The 22,283-nt window shown below is 38.7% G+C and overlaps 2 protein-coding genes and 1 non-coding gene across 8 annotated transcripts in view; all 3 read left to right on the top strand.

Annotated features, from left to right (window-relative positions):
• Nucleotides 1–1,944, top strand: part of C12H5orf34 (chromosome 12 C5orf34 homolog) — a 33,874-nt gene extending 31,930 nt beyond the window's left edge. For both annotated transcript variants that reach the window (XM_059416503.1, XM_059416502.1), the window contains one exon: nucleotides 1,283–1,944. In XM_059416503.1, coding sequence (XP_059272486.1) covers nucleotides 1,283–1,476 — 194 coding nt within the window. In that variant the 3' untranslated portion in view covers nucleotides 1,477–1,944. The remainder of the gene's footprint in view (nucleotides 1–1,282) is intronic.
• A 1,515-nt stretch (nucleotides 1,945–3,459) lies between these two features.
• TMEM267 (transmembrane protein 267) lies at nucleotides 3,460–21,141 on the top strand. Of its 5 annotated transcripts, XM_059416500.1 has the most exons (5): nucleotides 3,460–3,776; nucleotides 6,246–6,364; nucleotides 11,224–11,428; nucleotides 15,654–16,041; nucleotides 19,231–21,141. In XM_059416500.1, the coding sequence occupies exons 4-5, from the start codon at nucleotides 15,730–15,732 to the stop codon at nucleotides 19,564–19,566; spliced, it is 648 nt and encodes a 215-aa protein (XP_059272483.1). In that variant the 5' UTR covers nucleotides 3,460–3,776; nucleotides 6,246–6,364; nucleotides 11,224–11,428; nucleotides 15,654–15,729; the 3' UTR covers nucleotides 19,567–21,141. The 5 variants fall into 5 exon arrangements, with proteins under 5 accessions (XP_059272483.1, XP_059272480.1, XP_059272482.1 ...); XM_059416497.1 differs by lacking the exon at nucleotides 11,224–11,428; XM_059416499.1 differs by lacking the exons at nucleotides 3,460–3,776; nucleotides 11,224–11,428 and adding an exon at nucleotides 4,109–4,172.
• On the top strand, nucleotides 15,547–15,684 carry LOC132028932 (U4 spliceosomal RNA). Its single transcript, XR_009407587.1, has one exon. It is a non-coding gene; the product is annotated as a U4 spliceosomal RNA (small nuclear RNA).
• Nucleotides 21,142–22,283: the final 1,142 nt, after the last annotated feature.

Here is a 22,283-nt window from a genome sequence, read left to right as displayed (position 1 = left end):
TTTTTCTTGTAGTGTTTTTATCTGGTTTTGGTTGTTAGGGTAATGCTGGACTTGTAAAATGAGTTTGGACATATCCCTTCCTCTTGTATTTTTGGAAGACTTTGAGAAGGATTAATATTCTTATTAAATATTTGTTGGGGGCCGCCTGGGTGGCTCAGTGGGTTAAGCTGCTGCCTTCGGCTCAGGTCATGATCTCAGGGTCCTGGGATTGAGTCCCACATTGGGCTCTCTGCTCAGCAGGGGGCCTGCTTCCCTTCCTCTCTCTCTGCCTGCCTCTCTGCCTACTTGTGATCTCTCTCTATCAAATAAATAAATAAAAGTCTTTAAAAAAAAAAAATGTTTGTTGGAATTCACCTGTGAAACCAACTGGTCCTGGGCTCTTATTTGTTGGGAGGTTTTAGATTACTGATTCAATTTCCTTATTAGTGATTGGCCTGTTCAGATTTTCTATTTTAAGATTCAGTCTTGGTAGGTTGTATGTTTCTAGGAATCTGTTTCTTCTAGGTTGTCCAATTTGTTGGAATATAATTTGACTCATTTTTCTTATGAAATCTTTTTGTTCTGTACATTCCTACCCCATTCATCTAATTTCTTTTATCTTGTGATATTTCTGTAATCCTATTCAAATAATAAAGTAGCTCTGCATCAGAGGACAGGTTTCTTTCCACTCTGTATCATTCATTCATTCATTCATGCTGGTGAGGGGCAGAGGGAGAGAGAGAATCTTAAGCAGGTTCCATGCCCACTATCAGTGCCTGGGCCAGGGCTGGGGGGTGGGGCGGGTCAGTCAGTTAAGCGTCTGGCTCTTGATTTCGGCTCAGGTCATAATCTCCAGGTTATGAGATTGATCCCTGTATCAGGATCTGTGCTGGCATGGAGTCTGCTTAAGATTCTCTTTCCCTGTGCCCCTCCCCCACATCCCTCTCTTAAAAATGTTTTAAGAATACACTGCACAGATTATTTATATTCCTCACTGTTACTTTTATTCTTTTATTCCCGTATCACTCTTCACCTAAAGAAATGTTGAGATTTAGTTCTTTTATCTCCTATCACCAAACCTTTATTCAAATACATGTACTCTCTTTCCTTTCTTCCTCTCTTACATATGATCTTTAAGGGGTAGATCTTGATAAGTTCTGAAGTACCAGATCTATTATGAATCCTAGAGATCTTCCACACAGAGAAATAATATTTTAATATGAAGACCAGTCTTTCTGAAATTAAATGTACTTATATAAGAAAAATGTAGGGGAAAACTCCTTAACTAAGTGCTTAACTTAAGTGCTATTGGAGAACAGTGGTATCCTAAACCAGATTTCTAACAAAAAAAACAAACAGTCTTCTGATCATTATGAATCAAAATCTCCAGAAACCTTGCTGGAAGAAGTTAATGAAAAGAGAGTATCAGTGGCATTGAAAAAAACCTCTGAAATCCTTCAGGATATTGACTGTCTTCTATCAAGTTCTAAAAGATGAAAAATAATTATTATATACCTTAAGGATGTTGTTTCAAGTGACTAGTATAAAATTATTAGTAAGCCAAGAAATTATATGTATTACTTTTTTGCGATGTTATATATTTTGCAATTGTATATATTATTTCTTTGCAATGATTATATGAAAAATGATATTTAACTTTGGAGGTTACCTAACTTGTAAATTTTAAAATATCTATAATGTGCTTTATTAATAAAGAACTGTGTTTTAGAATTTTGAACAATTTCCGATTTCAGATTTATGAGAACATTTTATAAAATTATAGTTGCTGTTTTATCTTATGGAACATTCACTATTAATCCTCAAGGTTTTTTTTTTTTTCTTTTTAAATATGCAGAATCGTGTGCATTTGGTCATTTGCTATTCAACAGAACTACCAAAAGAGAATTTGATCTTTACATATGTATACACAATATTGCTTCAAGCTAAGAATCGAGCTCTTCAGCAAAGACTAAATTTTGTCTGAATTGTCTCATATTTTCATTTCTTTTGAACATCTGAAAAATTTTATGCTATACAAGTGTGTGAAACTAAAATAGCTCATCAGAAATGCTGTTTATTGCAACCTAGTGCTGTTTATTGGGAAAACACAAAACCACACATCTAAAGGGACTTCAAGATTAGACCAATATAGCAGAAATGTTCTAATTAACTTCCGATTTCTAGAAAAGACCTGTTTCTTGACATGAAAGAAACAACAGGAAGCAAGGAGAAGAAGAACAAAGCAAGCAGAGCATAGATTAGGAGTGATAATGTCAATGATTTGAATGGGCACAATGTTCTCATGTTAGCTTTCTCACTCCGGGCTTCTTGCTACCTTCAGGTTTCAGCACAAATTACCATTTCTTCAGAAGGGCCTCCCCTACTTAGTCTCTATTACTCTAGTCTCTATTTATTACCTTTATAGCACATACTATAGCCATCCAACTTTTTTTTGTGGTCTAGATTCTCCACTAGAACTTGAGCTCCATAAAGTCATTCTGTAGCCTCTTACCAAGCATAGTGTTTGGCACACAGAACATTCAGTATGTGTTGTATAAATCAATCAGTGCCTTTGGGCTTTAGGGCTTTAGGGCTTTAGGGCTTTAGGGCTTTTCTCTACAGAGAAAATTGTGACAATTTCGTTGTTTTGGCTGAAGGAAGCCATCCATGTTTTCAATAGTTCTAGAAAGCTTAGAGTTTAAGACATGTACAATGCTGCCAAAAAGGCAATGTGAAATTGTTACAGCATTCAGACAGACAAACTGTCCTTAACATGACTAAAAGCACCCCATATTGTAGTTAATGTATTCTTTTAAATTAGCTTTTAAACAATTTAGGTTAAAATATCTATCATTTTCCATCTCAGTTGAGTCTTTTCCACTGGCTAAAGGCCAAGGGTGTGACAAGCAATGAAAAGTTCTATCACTGAGAAACTGAGCCATACTTTAGGGTTCTGAGAGGCAGGCCTAGGATTGTGCTTGAAATGAGTATCTCACTTTTTACTACAAAATTGTCTTTCAACTGTAAAATATATTCTCACTACTGCCCTTGCTTTCCCTCTCACCCTTATTTTGAAAAACCATAAGTAGGAAGAAGAAAAGCAATGCACATTTTAGAAACTATTCTTTTGCACCAGTGCTTCCTAGAGCCAAGGCCAAGCTAGACATCTTGGTGCACTCAGGCAGGAAGGCAGGTGGGACCTGGCCATACTCCCATTAAGAAGCTGCACTTCAGGCTGCGTGGGTGGCTCAGTGGGTTAAGCCTCTGTCTTCAACTCAGGTTATGATCTCAGGGTCCACGGATCGAGTCCTGTATCAGGCTCTGCTAGGCAGGGAGCCTGCTTCCTCCTCTTTCTGCTTGCCTCTCTGCCTACTTGTGATCTCTGTCAAATAAATAAAACATTTTTTTTTTAAAGCTGCATTTTAAGGCCGGCTAATAGGCCAAGTTACCTTTTATGCAGTTTTTTTTTTCTTTTCCCCAACTCCTGTGCGTTTAGTAGTCATGATTAAATGGTCCAGCCCTGTCACTGCCGCCGCAATCAAGTGTAGCCCCCACCGTCCGCCCACAAACTGGCAAAGAATAATTATCAAGAAATCCCCAAGGCGGCGTTGGAGCGCCGCTAAGGAGCGGCGGATCGGCAAGACCGCGGGGTCCCTCCGTCTCGTGAAAAACTCCGGCGCCCAACCTCAAAGACCCAGTACAGGAAGCAGGAAATTCCCCTCCCCGTTCCAGACCCAAGATGGCCCTTGGCTCCTAGCTCTAGCGTCTGGGTATAGGGCCCGAGCATGCGACATTAGGTGAGGTTACTTCTCCGTCCCCAGCCGCCAGTAAGATGGGTTGTGGATATGTCGGCGGCTAAGTCTGGGGCACGGCGCCGGCAAAGCCAAGAAGAAATGCCCAGGTTTGATAGAGGAAGCCAACAAGGCACTCTGCCTTATTCCACTGTCCCAAAGTTTTCCTTATGGGGCACAACGGGGAAGAACTCGTAGCAGCCATCACCAGCTACAAAGAACACCGACCTATCGGTTCCCGTCCGTTAGGAATGGGGCCAGTATCCCGGCGTCCTCTCAGCCGACGCTTGGGGGCTGGAGCCGCTCTGGCCGGAGGCCGGCGTCTCTATGGTGTCGGCCGAGGGGCGGGTAAAGGGGCGGAGCCGCCGTTCGCGCTGCGGGCTGCCGGGTGGAAAGCCGGAGGTGGGCGCGGCAGAGCTCCGGGAGGGCCCGGGTGGGAGGGGGACTGAGCGGACTCCGCGAAGCTGCGTCCTGAGGTGGGAAGCCGTAGCTCCTGGTTCCGGATGGGGAGGGCGTCAGGGGCGGCGAACGCGCGGGGCCCGAGAGCCAGCGGGGTGTGCTGGACGTTCGGCACTGTCCGGCGATGCCGGGATGTGCGCGAAGCCCCGGCGTCTTCCTTGGGCTTCGTGGAGCCTTCGAGATTCCACAGGCACCCAGTCCTCGCCTAGGCTCTGTGTCCCTGGCGTGTCCCTGGCCCAGAGAGGGCTGACGGGGGTCTTGCAGGAGTTGCCCATTGCCCTCTAACAGGCACGAGAGTCCCACGCGCCCCGGGTCCCTGGAGGCGTGAATACTCTTAAGTGTGACAGAGTAGTACCTTGCTTGCCTGGGAAATGCGGGGTTCCTCTGACGCCAGGGCTTCCTGCCCTCTTTTCTTAATCGGCATTTTAAAATTATTGCATCACACCAGCCTTGGGCAAGAATGATTTGGGAAATTTGCTGAGACTTGATATATGTTTAAATTGAGAATTGTATGTTTTATTCCTAATGGTACATGTAGGAACTAAACATCTTATATTCCGGCTAGAAAAAGTTTCTGTAAAACTGAGCAGGATTTGGGTTTCTGTCCTTTGCAAATTACTGCGTTATATTTGGCACCTGCTCTGGGCATTATAGAATTAAAAATTTGACTATATTAGGGGCGCCTGGCTGGCTCAGGCAGTGGTTTGTGTGACCCTTGATCTTGGGGTTGTGAGTTCAAGCCCCGCATTCGGTGTAGAGATTACTTTTAAAAATTAAAATTTAAAAAATTAAATATATTAACTTCTACAGCACTGGCATTGAAAAAGACATGTAAAGCAATACTGTAGGTAGTTAATCAGATTTTGAAGTGCTTTTACCTCAGGTTTTTGTAAATATTTGTGTGAGGGGCGAGTGAAGCAGGGGAATTTGGGGGGAATTTGTTTGTTTTGACAGAAATATTTGTCTAAGATTATTAACAAAGTGCACAGTCGTGTATAATTAAAGTAACTGGCTAATTACGTTTGTGGAATTGACGATTACTACTATGTATACTTAAAAGACCTCATCGTTGATGACATTCTACTATAATGGAATGCAGTGTAGCACTTTGACCGTTGTAGAAAGTGGCTGCATGTCATAAGGACCTGTTATGCTATTATGAGATAAGATGTCATCCCCAAAGTAGTTTTAGTTCATAAGCTGAGGGTTGCTTACCGGCTTACCCCCTGTTTTAATGCAATGAAATATTTATTAAATACCTTTAGCACATTAGATTTTATGCACGAGAGGCTTACAAGAAAATTATAATTACTCTTGAGGGAACTACCCAACAAAAGTAAGTATGTAGACTAAACAAAGTTATTTTACAGTTTTTGAGGTTTCAGGGTCCATTCTGTTTGTAGGGGAGGGAAGGAAGTGGCAAAAAGAAGAAAAAGGTATGAAGAAAAATGGGTGTACTTGGGTGTCTTAGAGACAGTAAATAAAGACAATACAATTATTAATGTTCTTTCTCCCCCCCTCAAATGTGTTTTTTCTTATCCTCAGAATCTAAGCCAAAGATGTTAAATCTATGCACTAATAGAGTGGAATAGATGTCAGAATTGTGTTTCTGGAACCACAATTATACCTTTATAAAAATGGAAAGAGTATTGTGTTAGATACCTACTACTATATAACAAGTCACCCCAAAACTTAGAGGCTTAAAACATTTAACGAACATTATCTCATTGTTTCTGTTGGCTCAGACTTTGCAAGGGCTTAGCTGGGTGTTTCCAGCCCAAAGGCCCATGCAGTTGGCATCCAGATGTTTGCAGGGCTCTGGGCACCTAAAAACTTGACTGTGGCTGAAGGATCTACTTCCATGTTTACTCATTAGCTTTTTGTTTCTCTCTCGTCAAGCAAACTGCTTTATACTTTCCATTTATAAGATGCATTTTGTGTTGCCCCATTAGGTGTATGTGTTCCTTTTCACAAAGCATGATATATTTTTATAAACAATAAGGTTTTCTTTTTCAGGTCACTAAATTGGGATCACCACTTACGTACTTGAAGTGATCTTTTGATGTTTCACTTTGCTCGTAACATATCATAAGCTACCTCATTCTTTTAGAATCTGAACTTATGTTAAACACAAGGTTAGTAACATTTAAATATATTTTGGGGTGATAAAAATTGTTCCAAGAGTAAAAGAAGGTGGATGTCATGCAGCGGCTTTAGCGTGACATCATGCAATTTGCAGTTAAGTGGATAATGACCTCTTAATATTTGTTCCTTTCTGGGATAAGATTTGAACATAAATTTGTAATAAATACAGATTTGAGCATAGTTTGAATAGTTTTCTGTTGGGCTTTTGTGTAAGTGTGTCCAGCCTACATTCTTAGACCCATCCACCTGAATGGCCTTCTTTCTTCTTTGGGCTAAATTGTAGGCCACAGCTTACTGAAGGAGGGGAATGTTGCTACTAGTGTAGCACCTCTCCAGCGTGGTCATTAAGTGAGGTTTGTATGTCCCAGTTCCCATCCAGCTAAGTGGATACTGGCATCTATCCTTGGTGCAAAGGGATATTTTATAAAACTTAAAATTATATGCACTGAACCTTTAAACTGGTTGACTAAATCCATGCAAGTTTCAAGAGTTTATTTTGTAAAGTAGAAGCAAATGATTCATAATTTATGGAACTGTAAATCCTGAGGTTTATAGAAAGGTTTCATGACTTGGAGGTATCTTTTGCATTTTTTCACTTTGGTCTTGTTTGAAAGTACATTGAAGTCACTCGTTTCCTCATCCTAGAAGAATCTGTACACTTTAGCCTAATCTTAGTGCTTTTCAGAACAATTTTCATTATTGCAAATGGCCAAGAATTTGAGGATTGTTGTAGACTCCGTTATCATTAATGAAACTGTTGTTCTGTGCAAAGCAAGTCTTCATAATATGAAAGAATTAAAGGAATCTATAAGTTTATTTCACCTGCAGATAGAGAAATCTTTGGTACAGACTTTGCCTATGTCAACTAATACATAAATATAAAAATTATTTTTATATTATCAATTTGACTTATAAGAATTATATAAAAATTTTATTTTATTGATGTTATGTATTATTTTTATTAATAGATATTTATAATGTTATAAGTATATTTCTACTTTTCAAAAATTACACCTTTAAGGGACTGACTTTAGCATCCTGGTCTGAGTTATTTAATGACTTCTTACTAATTTCAGAGTAGCTCTATTTGTTTTGTGGTCATAATAGGAAGACATTGGAAATGTTTAGGGAATTATGGGCACCTGAGTGGCTCAGTTGTAAGTATCTGGCTCTTGGTTTTTGCTCAGGTTGTGATCTCAGGGTCGTGAGATCCAGCCCTGCTTTGGAGCCCAGCATCTGGCTCCACACTGGGCTTGGAGCGACTTAAGATTTTCTCTCTCCCTCTCCATCTGCCACCTTCACCCTTGCCCTCCCCCTCACCCATCAACTCAGGTGTTCTCTTGCTCAAGCACTCTCTCTCTTGAAGAAAAAAGAAAAGAAAAGAAAAGAAAATGTTTAGGGAATCCAAGAAAGGGGGGAAAAGTACTAATCATATGTAAGCCCATGGGTGAAATATAAACCAAGTCTTTTGTTTTCTGTATTTTTAAAATGTGCAGTATATGTACATATTTTTAACAAAAATTAACATTTTACATATTTTATAGACTTCCTTTTAAATTTTAATATGTTGAGTATCTTTCCATGCCAGTAAAGATGGGAATAGTTATTATAGTTACTTTTTAATGGTTGCATAATTTTGTGGCATTTATTTCACTAGTCTCATCACTAGTGACTTTGTACATAACAGTTTCTAATTTTTCCTTATAATAATGCCATGCTAAATAGCCATATATAACTTTTTTTTTTTTTTTGTATTTAAATCTGCCTATTTTGGGGTTGCCTGGGTAGCTCAGTCAGTTAGGCAGCTGCCTTCTGCTCCTGTGGTGATCCCAGGCTCCTGGGATCGGGCACCACATCAGGCTCCTTGCTCAGCAGGGAGCCTGCTTCTCCCTCTGCCTGCTGCTCCCTGTGCTTGTGCTCTCTCTCCCTCTCTTTCTGACAAATAAATAGATTTTAAAACTTTTTCCAGAAAATAAACTAAGGATAATTTTGACCTCCTCTCTAAAAATCAACGTAGCTGAACTATAAAAGTTTGTTTACAAATTCATGTAAATATCCCAAACTTGATAACTAAACTGATTACCAAAGCTATCAAATCATAGACATTTTCCAGGCAGCTAGTCAACAAAACTGATTCCTGTTCTTAATTTAATTAGGGAAATGTTCTATTAATATTGCAAAACTCTGGTCCATGTGGATGTGACATTTTAAAACCTAGAGTTGTTTTCTTTTTTTTTTTTTTTTTTAAGATTTTATTTATTTGACAGAGAGAGATCACAAGTAGGCAGAGAGAGAGGGGAAGCAGTCTCCCTGCTGAGCAGAGAGCCCGATGTGGGGCTCCATCCCAGGACTCTGGGATCACGACCCAAGCTGAAGGCAGAGGCTTCAACCCACTGAGCCACCCAGGAACCCCAAACCTAGAGTTTGATTAAACAGCTCTACTGTATTAAACTATGCATTGCAGGTTGAACCCATGATCCAATCTCAGTTTTCATCTGAGGATTGACTCTCTCCAGTACTACTTAGCAATTAAAGCCTAGCAGATTAACTACTAGCATGCACTCCTCTTCCTGTCCAGCATAGTATATTTGTGAGTATGCTGTTCTTATGTGACTGAAAGAAACAGATCCCACTTTCTACAATATGTGCCGAGAAGGCCAAATACTCTTTTCCAACCTCCCTTGCAGCTGGTCATTTGATGTAGGCTTAGCCAGTTGGACACATACCCTGCCCCCCTCTAAATATTATATGAAATCAAATAAGCAAATACTTGAGATTTTATTTATTTATTTGACAGACAGAGATCACAAGTAGGCAGAGAGGCAGGCAGAGAAAGAGGAAGGGAAGCAGGCTCCCTGCTGAGCAGAGAGCCCAATGCGATGTAGGGCTCTATCCCAGGACCCTGGAATCCTGACCTGAGACAAAGGCAGAAGCTTTAACCCAGTGAGCCACCAGGTGCCCCAAAATAAGCAAATACTGCCAACAGTATTCCAAGGCAGCAGCAGATAGCCCTGTCTGCACTGGTGCAGTGCCAGTGGTAATATCTGGTGACAGGTTAGGCAGTGGAAGCTGGGCTCAATGGTGGGGAGGTCTTCATGGGACAAGTTGTTGATGTCATTTTCACTGAGGCTCTTGAGGCGTAGCACTGAAGCCTGGCAAATCTGTGATTTCCCAATTTCCTTTTTTTTTTTTTTTTTAAGATTTCATTTATTTATTTGTCAGAGAGAGCACACAGGCAGGCAGAGTGGCAGGCAGAGGCAGAGAGAGAAGCAGGCTTCCTGCCAAGCAAGTAGCCTGATGGAGGACTCGATCCCAGCACCCCAGGATCATGACCTAAGCTGAAGGCAGTGGCTTAACTGAATGAGCCACCCAGGCATCCCTCCCAATATCCTTTTTTTTTTTTTTTTTTTTAAGATTTTTTATTTGTTTATTTGACAGACAGAGATCACAAGTAGGCAGAGAGGCAGGCAGAGAGAGAGAGAGGAGGAAGCAGACTCCCTGCTGAGCAGAGAGCCCGATGTGGGACTCGATCCCAGGACCCTGAGATCATGACCTGAGCCAAAGGCAGCGGCTTAACCCACTGAGCCACCCAGGCGCCCCCCAATATCCTTTTAATAAAGTGTTTTTGCATGTACTGTCCAAGTGTTTTGTTTTCCATGCACTTAAGAATCCTAACTGATACAGGATTGGAATTAAATAATAATTGTTCCTCTAATCGTTTAGTATTATATACACATTCCCCACCCCCCCAACACACACACTGATTCGATTTCTGGTATTCACCTTTCAATACTTATGTTACTCTGCTTTTCCAAGTTTATTGTCATTAACTTTCCTCAATGAAGTTTAGAAACACCTTGTTAAGTTCCTAAAAGAAAAATCCCAGTATGATTTTATTTAGAATGATATTAAATTTATAGATTCCATTTGAGGAGAATAGCACCATCGATGTTGTCTTCTTAGTCAGTAAAATGGTCTGGGTGTCTTGTGCTAGTTAGGTTCCATTAAAGAAGCAGAACTACTTTTCCTGCCAAAGAGTGTGGGATTTATACAGGGATTAGACATTCTATAATTGCGGGGGCTGAGAAAGCAGTCTGGGCAGACTCCTGCCTCTGAGTCCGTTGTTGAGCCTGAAGTAGTTATAGACAGGTAGACAGGTAGACAGACACAGTCGAGAAGGGAAAGTGGATGTGAAGAAGAGCAAGGACCAAATGGAATCTGCATTGATACTGGGGGTGATCTACAGGAGAGGCTAGCACTCTTGACCCTGGGATTGCACATGCAGACCCAGGATTTGGAGAAGTTGAAGGAGCTGCAAGCCAGCCCGCTTCCCGTGCCAACAGGGTGAGCTAACAGATCATATGCAAGCTCCACATGCAATAAGACAGGAACTTCACAAGGAAGGGAATTTTGGAATCTGTGCTTTTAGCTAAGCTGAGCTGACATAGTACAATTGATTGATCTTTCTGTCCTTTAATACAGGTTTATTGTTTTCTTCATAAATATTTCTTGTTTAGTTTATCCCTTGGTATTTGGGTTTTTATTACCATTGTGAATATTCTTTCCCATTGATGATGGCTTGTCTGTTATAAAGATTAGTTTAGTATTTATCTTGAATTAGCCACCATTCACAACTTAAATTCTAATGATTTTCAATGGATTCTCTTGAATCAGCAGTCATTTTCACTTGCAAACTAATGTAATTATCTTTTTGTTGCTGGAAAGGTAATGATACATTTTCTTTCCCCCTCCCTCTTTTTTTTCCTTGCTTCCTTACATGGAATGAAACTGCCAGAACAATATTCTAATAGCTATACGATTTCTTTTCTTTTCTTTTTTTTTTTTAAAGATTTTGTTTATTTGACAGACAGAGATCACAAGTAGACAGAGAGGCAGGCAGAGAGAGAGAGAGGGAAGCAGGCTCCCTGGCGAGCAAAGAGCCCGATGCGGGACCCGATCCCAGGACCCTGAGATCATGACCTGAGCCGAAGGCAGCGGCTTAACCCACTGAGCCACCCAGGTGCCCTAATAGCTATACTATTTCTAAATTTAAGGTAATTGTCTCTTGGTTTTCATCATTTTAGTTTCTAGTAAACTAGTGTTTCCTCAATGTTTAGTGAATATAGAAATTACTTGGTATTCATACTTGCTAAAAATGCAGATCCCAGGAATGGACATTACATTTTGCTGAATACCTTTAAAAGTATTTAATATGCAGTTCCTGCTGGATAACAGATCCAGTGTATGAAGATTTTTCATGAAGTCATTCAACACTTATTGAGCACTTAGTTTGCATAAAAGGTATAGTAGTGAACAAACTTGACTGAGTCCTTGCTCTCTGAACTTTTGTTTTCCTTCCTAAAATGTGTATAGAGCATAAATACTTGAACCAAGTCTTTTGGCTCTAAAGGTATTATTTGAACCATCATTTAAGCTTAGTTTCTTTGAGCCAACTAGGCCACTCTATTTTTCTTTTTATCCAGTTTAAAAGTGATGAATCGTATTGCACTGTGGTCAGAGAATTTGGTCTGAACAGTTCCAGTTTTTAGATTGTATTAAAGTTTTTCTTACAGATGAGTAAATGAGTAGTTAGCTTTTGTAAGTGTTTCATAGACATTTGGAATGTGTTTTCTGTGTAAAACATGTAATTTTAGACCTGCATATGAAATCAAACTTGTAATTATATATTATTTAGACTATCTATACCTATTTTTGGCTACTTGGTATATTTTACATATTTTACTGCTTTGCAGTTTGTCATGTAAACATCTTCTTTTTTTGAAGGTTCTATTTATTTATTTTTAGAGAGAGAACAAAAGTGCAAGAGAGAGCAGGTGCAGGGGGAGGGACAGAGGGAAAGGGAGAAAGATTTTCAAGGAGACTCCACTGTGAGCATGGAATCTGACTCAGGGCTGGATCCCAAAACCCTGAGTTCATGACCTGAGCTGAAATCAGGAGTCAGACGCTTAACCAACTGAGCCACCCAAGTGCCCTGTAAGCATCTAACTTTACTATGACTTGAATATTTTACCCCTTTTATCCCACTAAGTCTTTTGCCATGAATTTTGTACTTGATATTAATATTATCATGGCTGCTTTATTTGGCTTCTATATTCTAGATATATATTTTTTCATCTCTTGATTTTGTATATTGTTGAGACTTTTTGTTTGAGATATTTTCTTATGAACAATAACTTGGATGTTTCCTTTTGTCCCAATATGTTTCTTTATAGATAAATTTAATACGTTCACATTTATTGTGGTATTTGTGTTTGATGTTTGGTCCCTTTTGCTTTTTTGGGAGGGTTGGGGTGACAGTAAAGTCTTTTTTTTTTCCTTTTCTGTTTTGCTGTACTGATCAAGTTTTCTTTATTCCTCTTCTTTCTCCCTAGTAATTTAGAAGTCTGTTCCTCCATTCCTTTCCCCCCAGAAATTGTATATAGCTGTTATAATTTATAAGGCAAAACTATTGTAATTCATGACTGTCACAGAGGTGTCGTAATTTAATTTAGGTAGAATCCTAGAGTCATGATCCTTTTCTTTCAGAGGTTTATTAATGTTGCCCCACGGTATTTTTGGCATTTATTTTTGGTATTAATCACATGCTGTTTTTGCAGATAACCTTTTTGGGTGAAGAGGGGCATGATCTCTATAAACTCTTGTTTTCAGAGTGCTCCTTTTACATGAAAGCCTGCTGTTGTTATTGATAATAAAGTATATACACACACACATACATATATATATATATATATTTAAAGATTTTATTTATTTATTTGACAGAGATCACAAGTAGGCAGAGAGGCATGCGGGGGTGGGGAGAAGCAGACTCCCTGCTGAGCAGAGCACCTGATGTGGGGTTTGATCCCAGGACCTTGGGATCATGACCTGTGCAGAAGGCAGAGGCTTTAACACACTGAGCCACCCAGGCGCCCCTCTTTTCATTCTCTTAACATAGTCTTTCAAAGAGCAGATATTCTTAATTTTGATGAAGTTCAGTTTATCGATTTTTAAAAAACAGATCGAACTTTTGATGTTGTTTCTGAAAGTTCTGCACAGTCTAAGGACCCAAAAATATTCTCTTTCCTTCCAAAATTTTTATAATTTTATGTTTTATCTTAAAACTTGTGATCCATTTTGTCTTAATAAATGTATACTGGAGTAAAGTATGGTTTGAGGTTCATTATTTTTGTATATGGATATCCTCTTGTTCCAGCACCATTTAGTGAAAGGACCATCTTTTCTCTATTTACTTGCTTTTGCATGTGTGGACCTAATTCTTTTTTTTTAATTTCTTTTTAAAATTTATAATTATGATTATTAAATAGGCTTGATAACCAGTGTGGAGCCAAACACAGGGCTTGAACTCACAATCCTGAGATTAAGACCTGAGCTGAGATCAAGAGTCAAGTGTTCAACCAACTGAGCTGCCCAGGATCTATTTCTGATCCCACTTTCTTTTTTTTTTTTTTTTTTTTAAAGATTTTATTTATTTATCAGAGAGAGAGAGCGAGCACAGGCAGACAGAGGCAGAGGGAGAAGCAGGCTCCCTGCTGAGCAAGGAGGCCGATGCGGGACTTGATCCCAGGATGCTGGGATCATGACCTTAGCCGAAGGCAGCTGCTTAACCAACTGAGCCACCCAGGCGTCCCCTGATCCCACTTTCCATTTCCATCCTGTTCCATTGCTCTATTTGTCCGCCCTTATACCAACACTGCATTGTCATAATTACTGCAGCTATGTAAGACTTGAAGTCAGATGGTGTAAGTCCTTCAACTTAGTTCATCTTTTTCCAAGTTGTTTTCCTGTTCTAGGTTTTTTGTGTTCCCCTACAAAATGAGCTATGGGTAGTTTTTAATTATGAAATGGTAATTGAATAATTCTTAATACATCATTTAGTTATTCTTTAGTTGCAGAATTAAAACAGTACAAAACAAAAACTTCAGGTATCACATAATATTGATAACTTTAACTGGACAAATGATTTCAGTATTCTATGCCAGTTAACTACTCAGCACAGAATTATGATTACCTTTTTACCAATTGAAGTTCTGTGGTTAGAGGCAACAAAAGAAAAAGGGATTTATTGGAAGAATGCTGGGTTAGGTCATAGAAGTAAACGGTAAGCTGTAAGAGCTAAGGCAGCTCTGAGAAACTTGAAGATTGAACCTGAGGAATTAATGTCCTTAGGTTCTTTTTTTTTTTAGGCTGCTCTACGTAGTGGAATCCAGGTCTGTAAGAAGAGAAAATTCTAGAAGGAAATCTGATTAGTCCAGCCTGGATCACCTTAATGACCAGATTATTTATTACCAGTCTAATCACTACTAGAAAATGATGACTCATTAGTAATTGCTAACTAATTACTACTACTGATAAGAGAAACAGAGAATTCTAATCGACCAGCTCCAGAGTTTGGGTATTGTGATGAGCAGTTTTCCTTAAAAAAGGAGATGCTGTTTTCAGAAGTCTGGAAAATAGTTGCTGAGTACACAAACACAATAGTTGCCCACTACCATGTAGCACACATTACTGAGCAATAGAACTATTTGATGACCTCAAAGTTGTTGTTCCTATAAAGCTAACCTATTCTCTTTGGGCTGCATGGCATATTGTATATAACATGTAAAAGTACAATTTTGTTATATTTGAAAGCACTAGGAGAGTAGTCTTAGATGTTCTCACCACATGCACAAAAAGGTAACTATGTAAGATCATGGAAATGTTAACTAACCTTATTGCGGTCATCATTTGACAACATGTTTGTATATGAAACCATCACAGTGTACATGTTAAACTTAGTAAGTGTTCTCTATTAATTATATCTCAGTGAAGCTGAGAAAAATAAAGTGAGATTACTGATAACTGTTTAAAAACAAGAAATAACAGTTTTTACAGCTTGGTTTTCTTTTTCTTTTCTTTTTTTTTTTTTAAGATTTTATTTATTTTATTTGACAGAAATCACAAGTAGGCAGAGAGGCAGGCAGAGAGAGTGGGGGAAGCAGGCTCCCCGCTGAACAGAGAGCCTGATGTGAGGATCAGTCCCAGGACCCTGAGATCATGACCTGAGCCGAAGGCAGAGGCTTAACCCACTGAGCCACCCAGGCACCCCACAGCTTGGTTTTGTATTTGTGAAATTATTGCTGAGACTGTTTTGTTTAAATGTTTCATGGCATTAAGCTTTGCGTGGTAGTGGTATCGTAGCCAATGAGGTTTATCCAAGGTGTGATTATTGCTTATTGAAATGTTATACGCATTAACATTTTCTTCTTTGTTCTATTTTAGGGTGACTGGGAATGTAAATAAGAATAAGCTGTTTGTTTCCTGATGGCTTTTAGTATATACTGACATACTGTCTGTGATGGCGTCTGAGGCTGAGAAGACCCATGCTTTACTCCAGTCTTGCAGCACAGAGTCTCTTATTTCCAGCCTTGGTCTGGGGATGTTTTGCCTAGTAGCCGACAGACTTCTTCAGTTTTCCATAATTCAGCAAAATGACTGGCTTCGAGCCCTCTCGGATAACGCCATACATTGTGTGATTGGCATGTGGTTGTGGGCAATCGTCATTGGCGTCAAGAAGACAACTGACTTTGGAGAAATCATTTTAGCTGGATTTTTAGCCTCCGTTATTGATGTAGACCACTTTTTTCTAGCTGGATCTTTATCTTTAAAGGTAAGAAACATATATGTTTAATATTTCTGGTCTTTAATTTCTTTAGCACCTTTATATTGATCTTCATAGCATCCTTTTAGAGCTAGAGAAGATTATCCTTATTTTAAAATAAGGAAGCCCATTCATCCAGTTGTTTTTTTTTGAGTACTTAGTACTTCCCTGAAGGCAAACACAGACATATCACTAATCAAGTCATTGGCATCACCAAGTGCCAAGGATGCATACAGAGCTAAGGACTCAGTAAATGGACCTGGGAAGTTCTGTGCTGACTTTACAGAGGATGGTACATAGCCAAGTCTTAAAGGACACATTAATCAACTAGCTTAAAGTAATGGGGATCATTCTCAGGGCTCTCCTGGGTCTTTTTTCACTGTTCTTTCTTCAGGACCACACTTATAATTTCCCCCTTATTCTTCATGTTTCACAGTTAGTATGTGGCTTCTTAGTGTTCCCTAACAGGAGAAGAGCTTTAAGATGATTCTTAGTCCTGGAGAATGACTTCAGTGGATTCATTCCCCAGTCCCTTGAGGGGCCAAAGGTGTGCATTTCCATGGGCTGATTAGGGCACAGTCCCTGGTGGAGAACGTTGATGAGTTTCGATGAGGTGTTTAGCTATCCAGTGACCTGTTGGCTTTGCAAATGAACTAAGCCTGAAATACAGTTCAGATAATATTCTCTAAGTGTCAACAGATTTTCCTACCTTTTCTGTGTTTATGATCTGTAAACACTCACAGAGCAAGGACTTTGCTTTATTCACCACTGGCCTGGAACAGTGCCTGGCTCATCTAGTAGGCATTCAGTAGATACTTGTTGAATGAATGAGAAATGATCATTTCTTCCTTTTAGGTGTCACATACCAGGTATTTCTCAGAGGTTGTCTTACTTATTAAAAAACTTAATCAGTAAGGAATCAGTAATTCCTGATTAAAGACAAATTAATAACATGTATTTGAGATTGGAATCAGAAGATGTGAGTTTGAATTCTAGTACTTGGTGTTAGCAGAGCGCTTTCTTCTTTAAGTCTCAATGTCCTCATCTGTAAAGTGTGGGTTCTGTCATTGCTTACCTCACAGGGCACTCATGTGTGTTAAATGGGCATGTTAACGGACAGACCCCGACAAATAGTTCACAGTCAATGTTAGTAGAGATTGGGATAAGCTATCACGCATCATAAAAAGTGTGGTTCATAAATGCATTCATCTAGAACTTAGTGTAATTTAAAAAAAAAACATTTAGGCTCCATACTGTATTTATTCTTTGATTCACTTAGAAGCAGTAGTGTTGAGAATATAAGCCAGAGAGACAAATTCAGTCTCCCCCTTACCCCCTGTACAACCTGGGGAAGCTACTTGGCCTCTGTGAGCCACAGCTTCCCCCTCTGTGAAATAATCCCTAACTCATACAACTGTTACAGGGATTAAATGAGATAGTGCATATTAGGGTAGCACAGTGCTTTGATATTCAGTCAGTAGGTGAGAGTTAAAGACACTGGTTTAAGGATCATGTGACTGCACATGGTGGCAAGGTACAGTCTCTCTTTTTTTTAATTTTTTATATTTTATATTTTATAAACATATAATATATTTTTATCCCCAGGGGTACAGGTCTGTGAATCGCCTGGTTTACACACTTCACAGCACTCACCATAGCACATACCCTCCCTAATGTCCATAACCCCACCCCCCTTCACCCAACCCCCCTCCCCCCAGCAACCCTCAGTTTGTTTTGTGAGATTAAGAGTCACTTATGGTTTGTCTCCCTCCCAATCCCATCTTGTTTCATTTAGTCTCTTTAATAGACAGATGCCTTGTATTTTAATGGTGGGAAGTTATGCCTCTAGTTTTTTGTTGTTGTTTTTTTTTTAATAAGGACCGATTTTTTTTCTCCGCCTTTTCTTCTTTACCACCTAGTGTCCAAATGATTTCTCCCCCTTCATTTTTGCCATCCTCTCCCTCAGAACCAAGGCCTTTTAAAGCCTTGAATTATTCACACATTTAAGTCCTTGCTTTGTAGCCAGTGCTCTGATCAACTAGGACCCTTTCCAGTGTTTCTCTTTCCAGTGGTAATTATAGATCAGTCTTAGGTCCCTTCATCTTTCCTGGCTTGTGGTGGAAGTGTGAGAGAAAGTGCACTGATTTAGTCTGTATTTTAATCCTTGAGAGTGTTTGAAGTTTTGGGCACCCTCTGACTTGTGTCTGTGCTGAGTGGGGTTTGGTATAGTTTTATTTGCCCTTGTCTGTAATGTTTTTGAGGATGTGTGGGGAGATTTGGTTTAGACAATCTTTTACCCTTAGCTTCCTTTTTTTAAATACACATATAATATATTTTTATCCCCAGGGGTACAGGTTTACACACTTCACAGCACTCACCAAAGCACATACCCTCCCCAATGTCCATAACCCCACCCCCCTTCGCACAACCCCCCTCCCCCCAGCAACCCTCAGTTTGTTTTGTGAGATTAAAAGTCACGTATGGTTTATCTCCCTCCCAATCCCATCTTGTTTCATTGATTCTTCTTCTATCCCCTTAACCCCCCATGTTTCTTAGCTTCCTTTTTATGTAAAAATTATCTTATTGAAAATTAGCCTTTAGAGTATGTGAGAACAAAACCTCACTCAAGAATCATTCAGGGATTAACCCTGAAATTTTCATTTGTTAAGTTATTGATTACATTTTTTATAATGGTTTAACATTTTTACTGGAGTTTAACTCAGCTTTATAATAATTTTTTAAAATAATAGACTCTTTCTAAATGTTGTAAGTGCATTCTGAAAATATTCAAGGCTAGTATAAAATGGTTACAACAAAAACATTTCCCTTTCATGTCTTTATTAATAGAAGAATATTTTATTCACTTGTGAGATTTTTTTTCAATGTTTAGAGGCCCCAGATAATTCCCTAAAACCAAATTTACACAAACCATACATTTGGTATATAAATTACATTTGTATTGTGACTTTTCTAAGCAAATAATAGGAAACATTACAAAATTAATCACCATGTTCTTGAGATCTTCAAAGACTTTCCCACTCACTTTTCTTTGCTTTATAAGTATTCAGAGGTGACACAGAAAATGTTTCCATTGTATTTCTAATAGACTCCTAGAAAATGTTTTAGAATATTAAGAAGCATCTACCAAATTTTGTTTGCCAAGAAGGAAATGATGCTAGCTACTGCTCTCCCCGGCAGGCTGCTTTGACTCTTCCACGAAGACCTTTTCTTCACTGCTCTACTGTCATTCCAGTTGTGGTTCTGACCCTGAGGTTTACTATGCACCTTTTCAAGCTCAAGGACTCATGGTGCTTTCTTCCCTGGATGTTATTTATATCCTGGACATCACATCATATCCGAGATGGAATTCGTCATGGCCTGTGGATATGCCCATTTGGAAAAACCTCTCCTTTGCCATTCTGGCTTTATGTTGTCATCACCTCCTCTTTACCTCACATCTGTTCATTCGTTATGTATTTCACAGGGACCAGACAAATGATGTCTTCAAAACATGGGATCCATATTGATGTCTGAGCTAACCGTATGCCAGGCTTCAAGAAGCAGATGGTTCTGATAATGACAATTAAGGGGAGCTAACACTATCAAGTGAATTTTTAACAGTATATTATATTAATTATTATAATTCCTGAATCTTCTTGCTCAGGAGGCATGTACACTTTTTAAAAAATTATATTAAATTATATATTTGTTGTAATTCTACTTCTTTCTTCTGTAACACACTAGTACAATATTAGATTTTGATTTATCCCATGAGAGATTTTGTTTGTTTCTTCTGTTTACCTGGCTCTACTAATAGATCCTAGTAGATTCAGATCCTGTTAAGTTTTCGGTATGCATTTGAGGTAGTCCCTTTCAGGATGAAGAACAGATCAAATCATAGGGCTACTAATTTGCAAAAAGTCACATTTGTAGCCACATTTTCCTGAGATACTGCAACAGTGCAACAGCCAACATAAATGAGATCGTGCTAAGAAGTAGAGTGAACACTCCCATTTCTGTATTTCATGTCTGTTGGTCCTGATGATGGTGTGATTGGCCACATACTTCAGTGCGTTGCGATTACTGGCAGAATACTTATCTGCACCCTTGTGAGAAATCATTATAATACCCATACGAGATAGTAACGAACCGAAGATCTAGATGATTTTTTTCAGGAATCACTTTAGGAAATAATTATTGTAATATGTTGACTGTAGTAACATACTGCTCAAGTATTATTTTTTTAGTATCTTTGTCCAAAAATCTCATGTGTTACAGTTTTAACTGTTCTGAAAAAGTAACTAAATTTGACAAAATATTTGTTAAAAGCTAACAAAATATTGATACTTGGCTTATAACCATGTAATTTGAACCGACACAAAAAAGGACTTAACCAGTTTCTTCAAATGTAAAATCCTGAATGTGCCATTAAAATTGTTTTAGTTGCTGCCAATTTGTTTACACACTATTTTAAAGTATATCAGTTAAATAATTTTTAAAATACCTGCCTGATACTGAGAAACAAAACATGGGTTTTTCAAAATGAAGGATTTTAAGGAAATTTGGTTTTGCCTTCCTTCTTGCAGGTTGATCTCTTAAAAATGATGACCTTTATTAGAGAAGGAAAATTTAGTTGCTGTAAAATTTTACATTTTCAGTTTAATATTCCTTTGATATAAAAGTCAGTGTCCTAAAAGCACTTGCTTTTTTTTTTCAGTATCCCATGTACCATTTGCTGTCTTTAGATTTTCTTACACATTTGTGATTCGTAATGCTAGTGATTGTGTGCCTTATTCTCCGAGAGATGCTGAAGCAATGCCTTATCCAAAGCATATTTTTCTTATTTATTAAGTTAAACAGAGCTCTGTAAATTGTTGTAAAGGTTCACACTCTTTAGTTTTTCTTTTTGTTGTTAACCAATTAGTTGCAATCAATTATGTCTTAGAATCTATTAGATTGTAAATCTAATAGATCTTTCATGAGCAATGATTGTGTCAGTTTGTTTGGTATAATGAATATTATATAGTGGGGGCAAATTTGAATAAGGTAGAGATTTTTTAAGTATATAATTTCAGAAATCAATGGAAATAAAGCATATATCTTGTATCACCTTTTCTAAGTTATAAAACTCTACTTTTGTCTTTCTCCGTACCAAACCAGGAAATACCATTAAAATAAAGGGCCTTATTTAAGAGTGTCACTCTGGCATTTTGGGGACTGTCCTCTAACTTTTTGTACTAGATGGGAATTCACTTTGCCCATGACTCCTTGCTCAAAACAATAACTACAGATTTTAAGTGTGGGTTTATCCTTGTTCCTTTCTCTACCGTCAGAAATGCTCCTTGTCCTCTAAATGGTCTATAACAGCTGTGGTTGTATCCTCTAGAAATAGAACAGCCAATTTCCCATGCCACCATTTTCCTTTTTTTTTTTTTTTTTCTTATTTAAAAAGTTTGTGTCAATACAACATTATATTGAAAATTGGATTCTATCTGGTTTGCATGTAGGTGTTTCCTCTAGCCACTAGATGTCCTCCATTCACTTAATGGAGGCTGGTCCACTGACCTGACCTTATCTACTGTTTTCTTGAGGCATGTTAGTTACGCTAACTACTCAGAAGAACTTCCACCATTGAACTGTTTTCCACTCATCCTCAAGCCTAGTTTCCTTTAAGTGGTGGGCTGAGTTGAAACTCCCACATATCCTCCCTCACCTCCTGTCTTCAACCTGGGCAGCTACCGTCACCACCTCCAATCAGGCGGACACTCCCTGGCTCCTTTTCCTTTTGACAATTACTTAGTTTTTCCCATTTTCCCAACTAAAGAGGAGAGGAAATAGGAGCTATTCTGGTCCTGGCTCACTGCTATCATGGCTAAACCTTTTATCCACCGTAGGTATCAGTTTTCTTTCATTTGATATCCCAATATATTACTCATTCTCAATCTTATCCTCACAGGCTACTCTCTCAGACTCACTTTCACTTTCTTTGATGATATGAGCAGCTGGATCTCTTTTTTCCTTTTATTCCAACCCTTGATTTTACCCTCAGTCATCAGATGACTCACCTAAAAATTCCCTTCTTCTTCTAACCACTGACTCATCACCGCATCACATCAGCCATGCACCAGTACAACAGTCCTCCATACCTCTTTGGAGGACATTGCTAATTTCTGAGATCTTAGATGTTGACTTTTTCTAGGTCACTGGTTCTCAAACTCTAACATACATGAGAATCATCTGTAAGACTTGTT

The sequence above is a fragment of the Mustela nigripes genome, chromosome 12, assembly GCF_022355385.1.
Source record: "Mustela nigripes isolate SB6536 chromosome 12, MUSNIG.SB6536, whole genome shotgun sequence".
Taxonomy (NCBI): domain Eukaryota; kingdom Metazoa; phylum Chordata; class Mammalia; order Carnivora; family Mustelidae; genus Mustela; species Mustela nigripes.
This window is presented reverse-complemented; position numbering and strand designations above follow the sequence as displayed.

Coding starts and splice junctions, on each gene's coding strand:
- TMEM267 (XM_059416497.1), top strand. CDS start 15,730: ATGGCGTCTGAGGCTGAGAAGACCCATGCTTTACTCCAGTCTTGCAGC. Junction 16,042..19,230: donor CTGGATCTTTATCTTTAAAG/GTAAGAAACATA, acceptor TCTCCCCGGCAG/GCTGCTTTGACTCTTCCACG.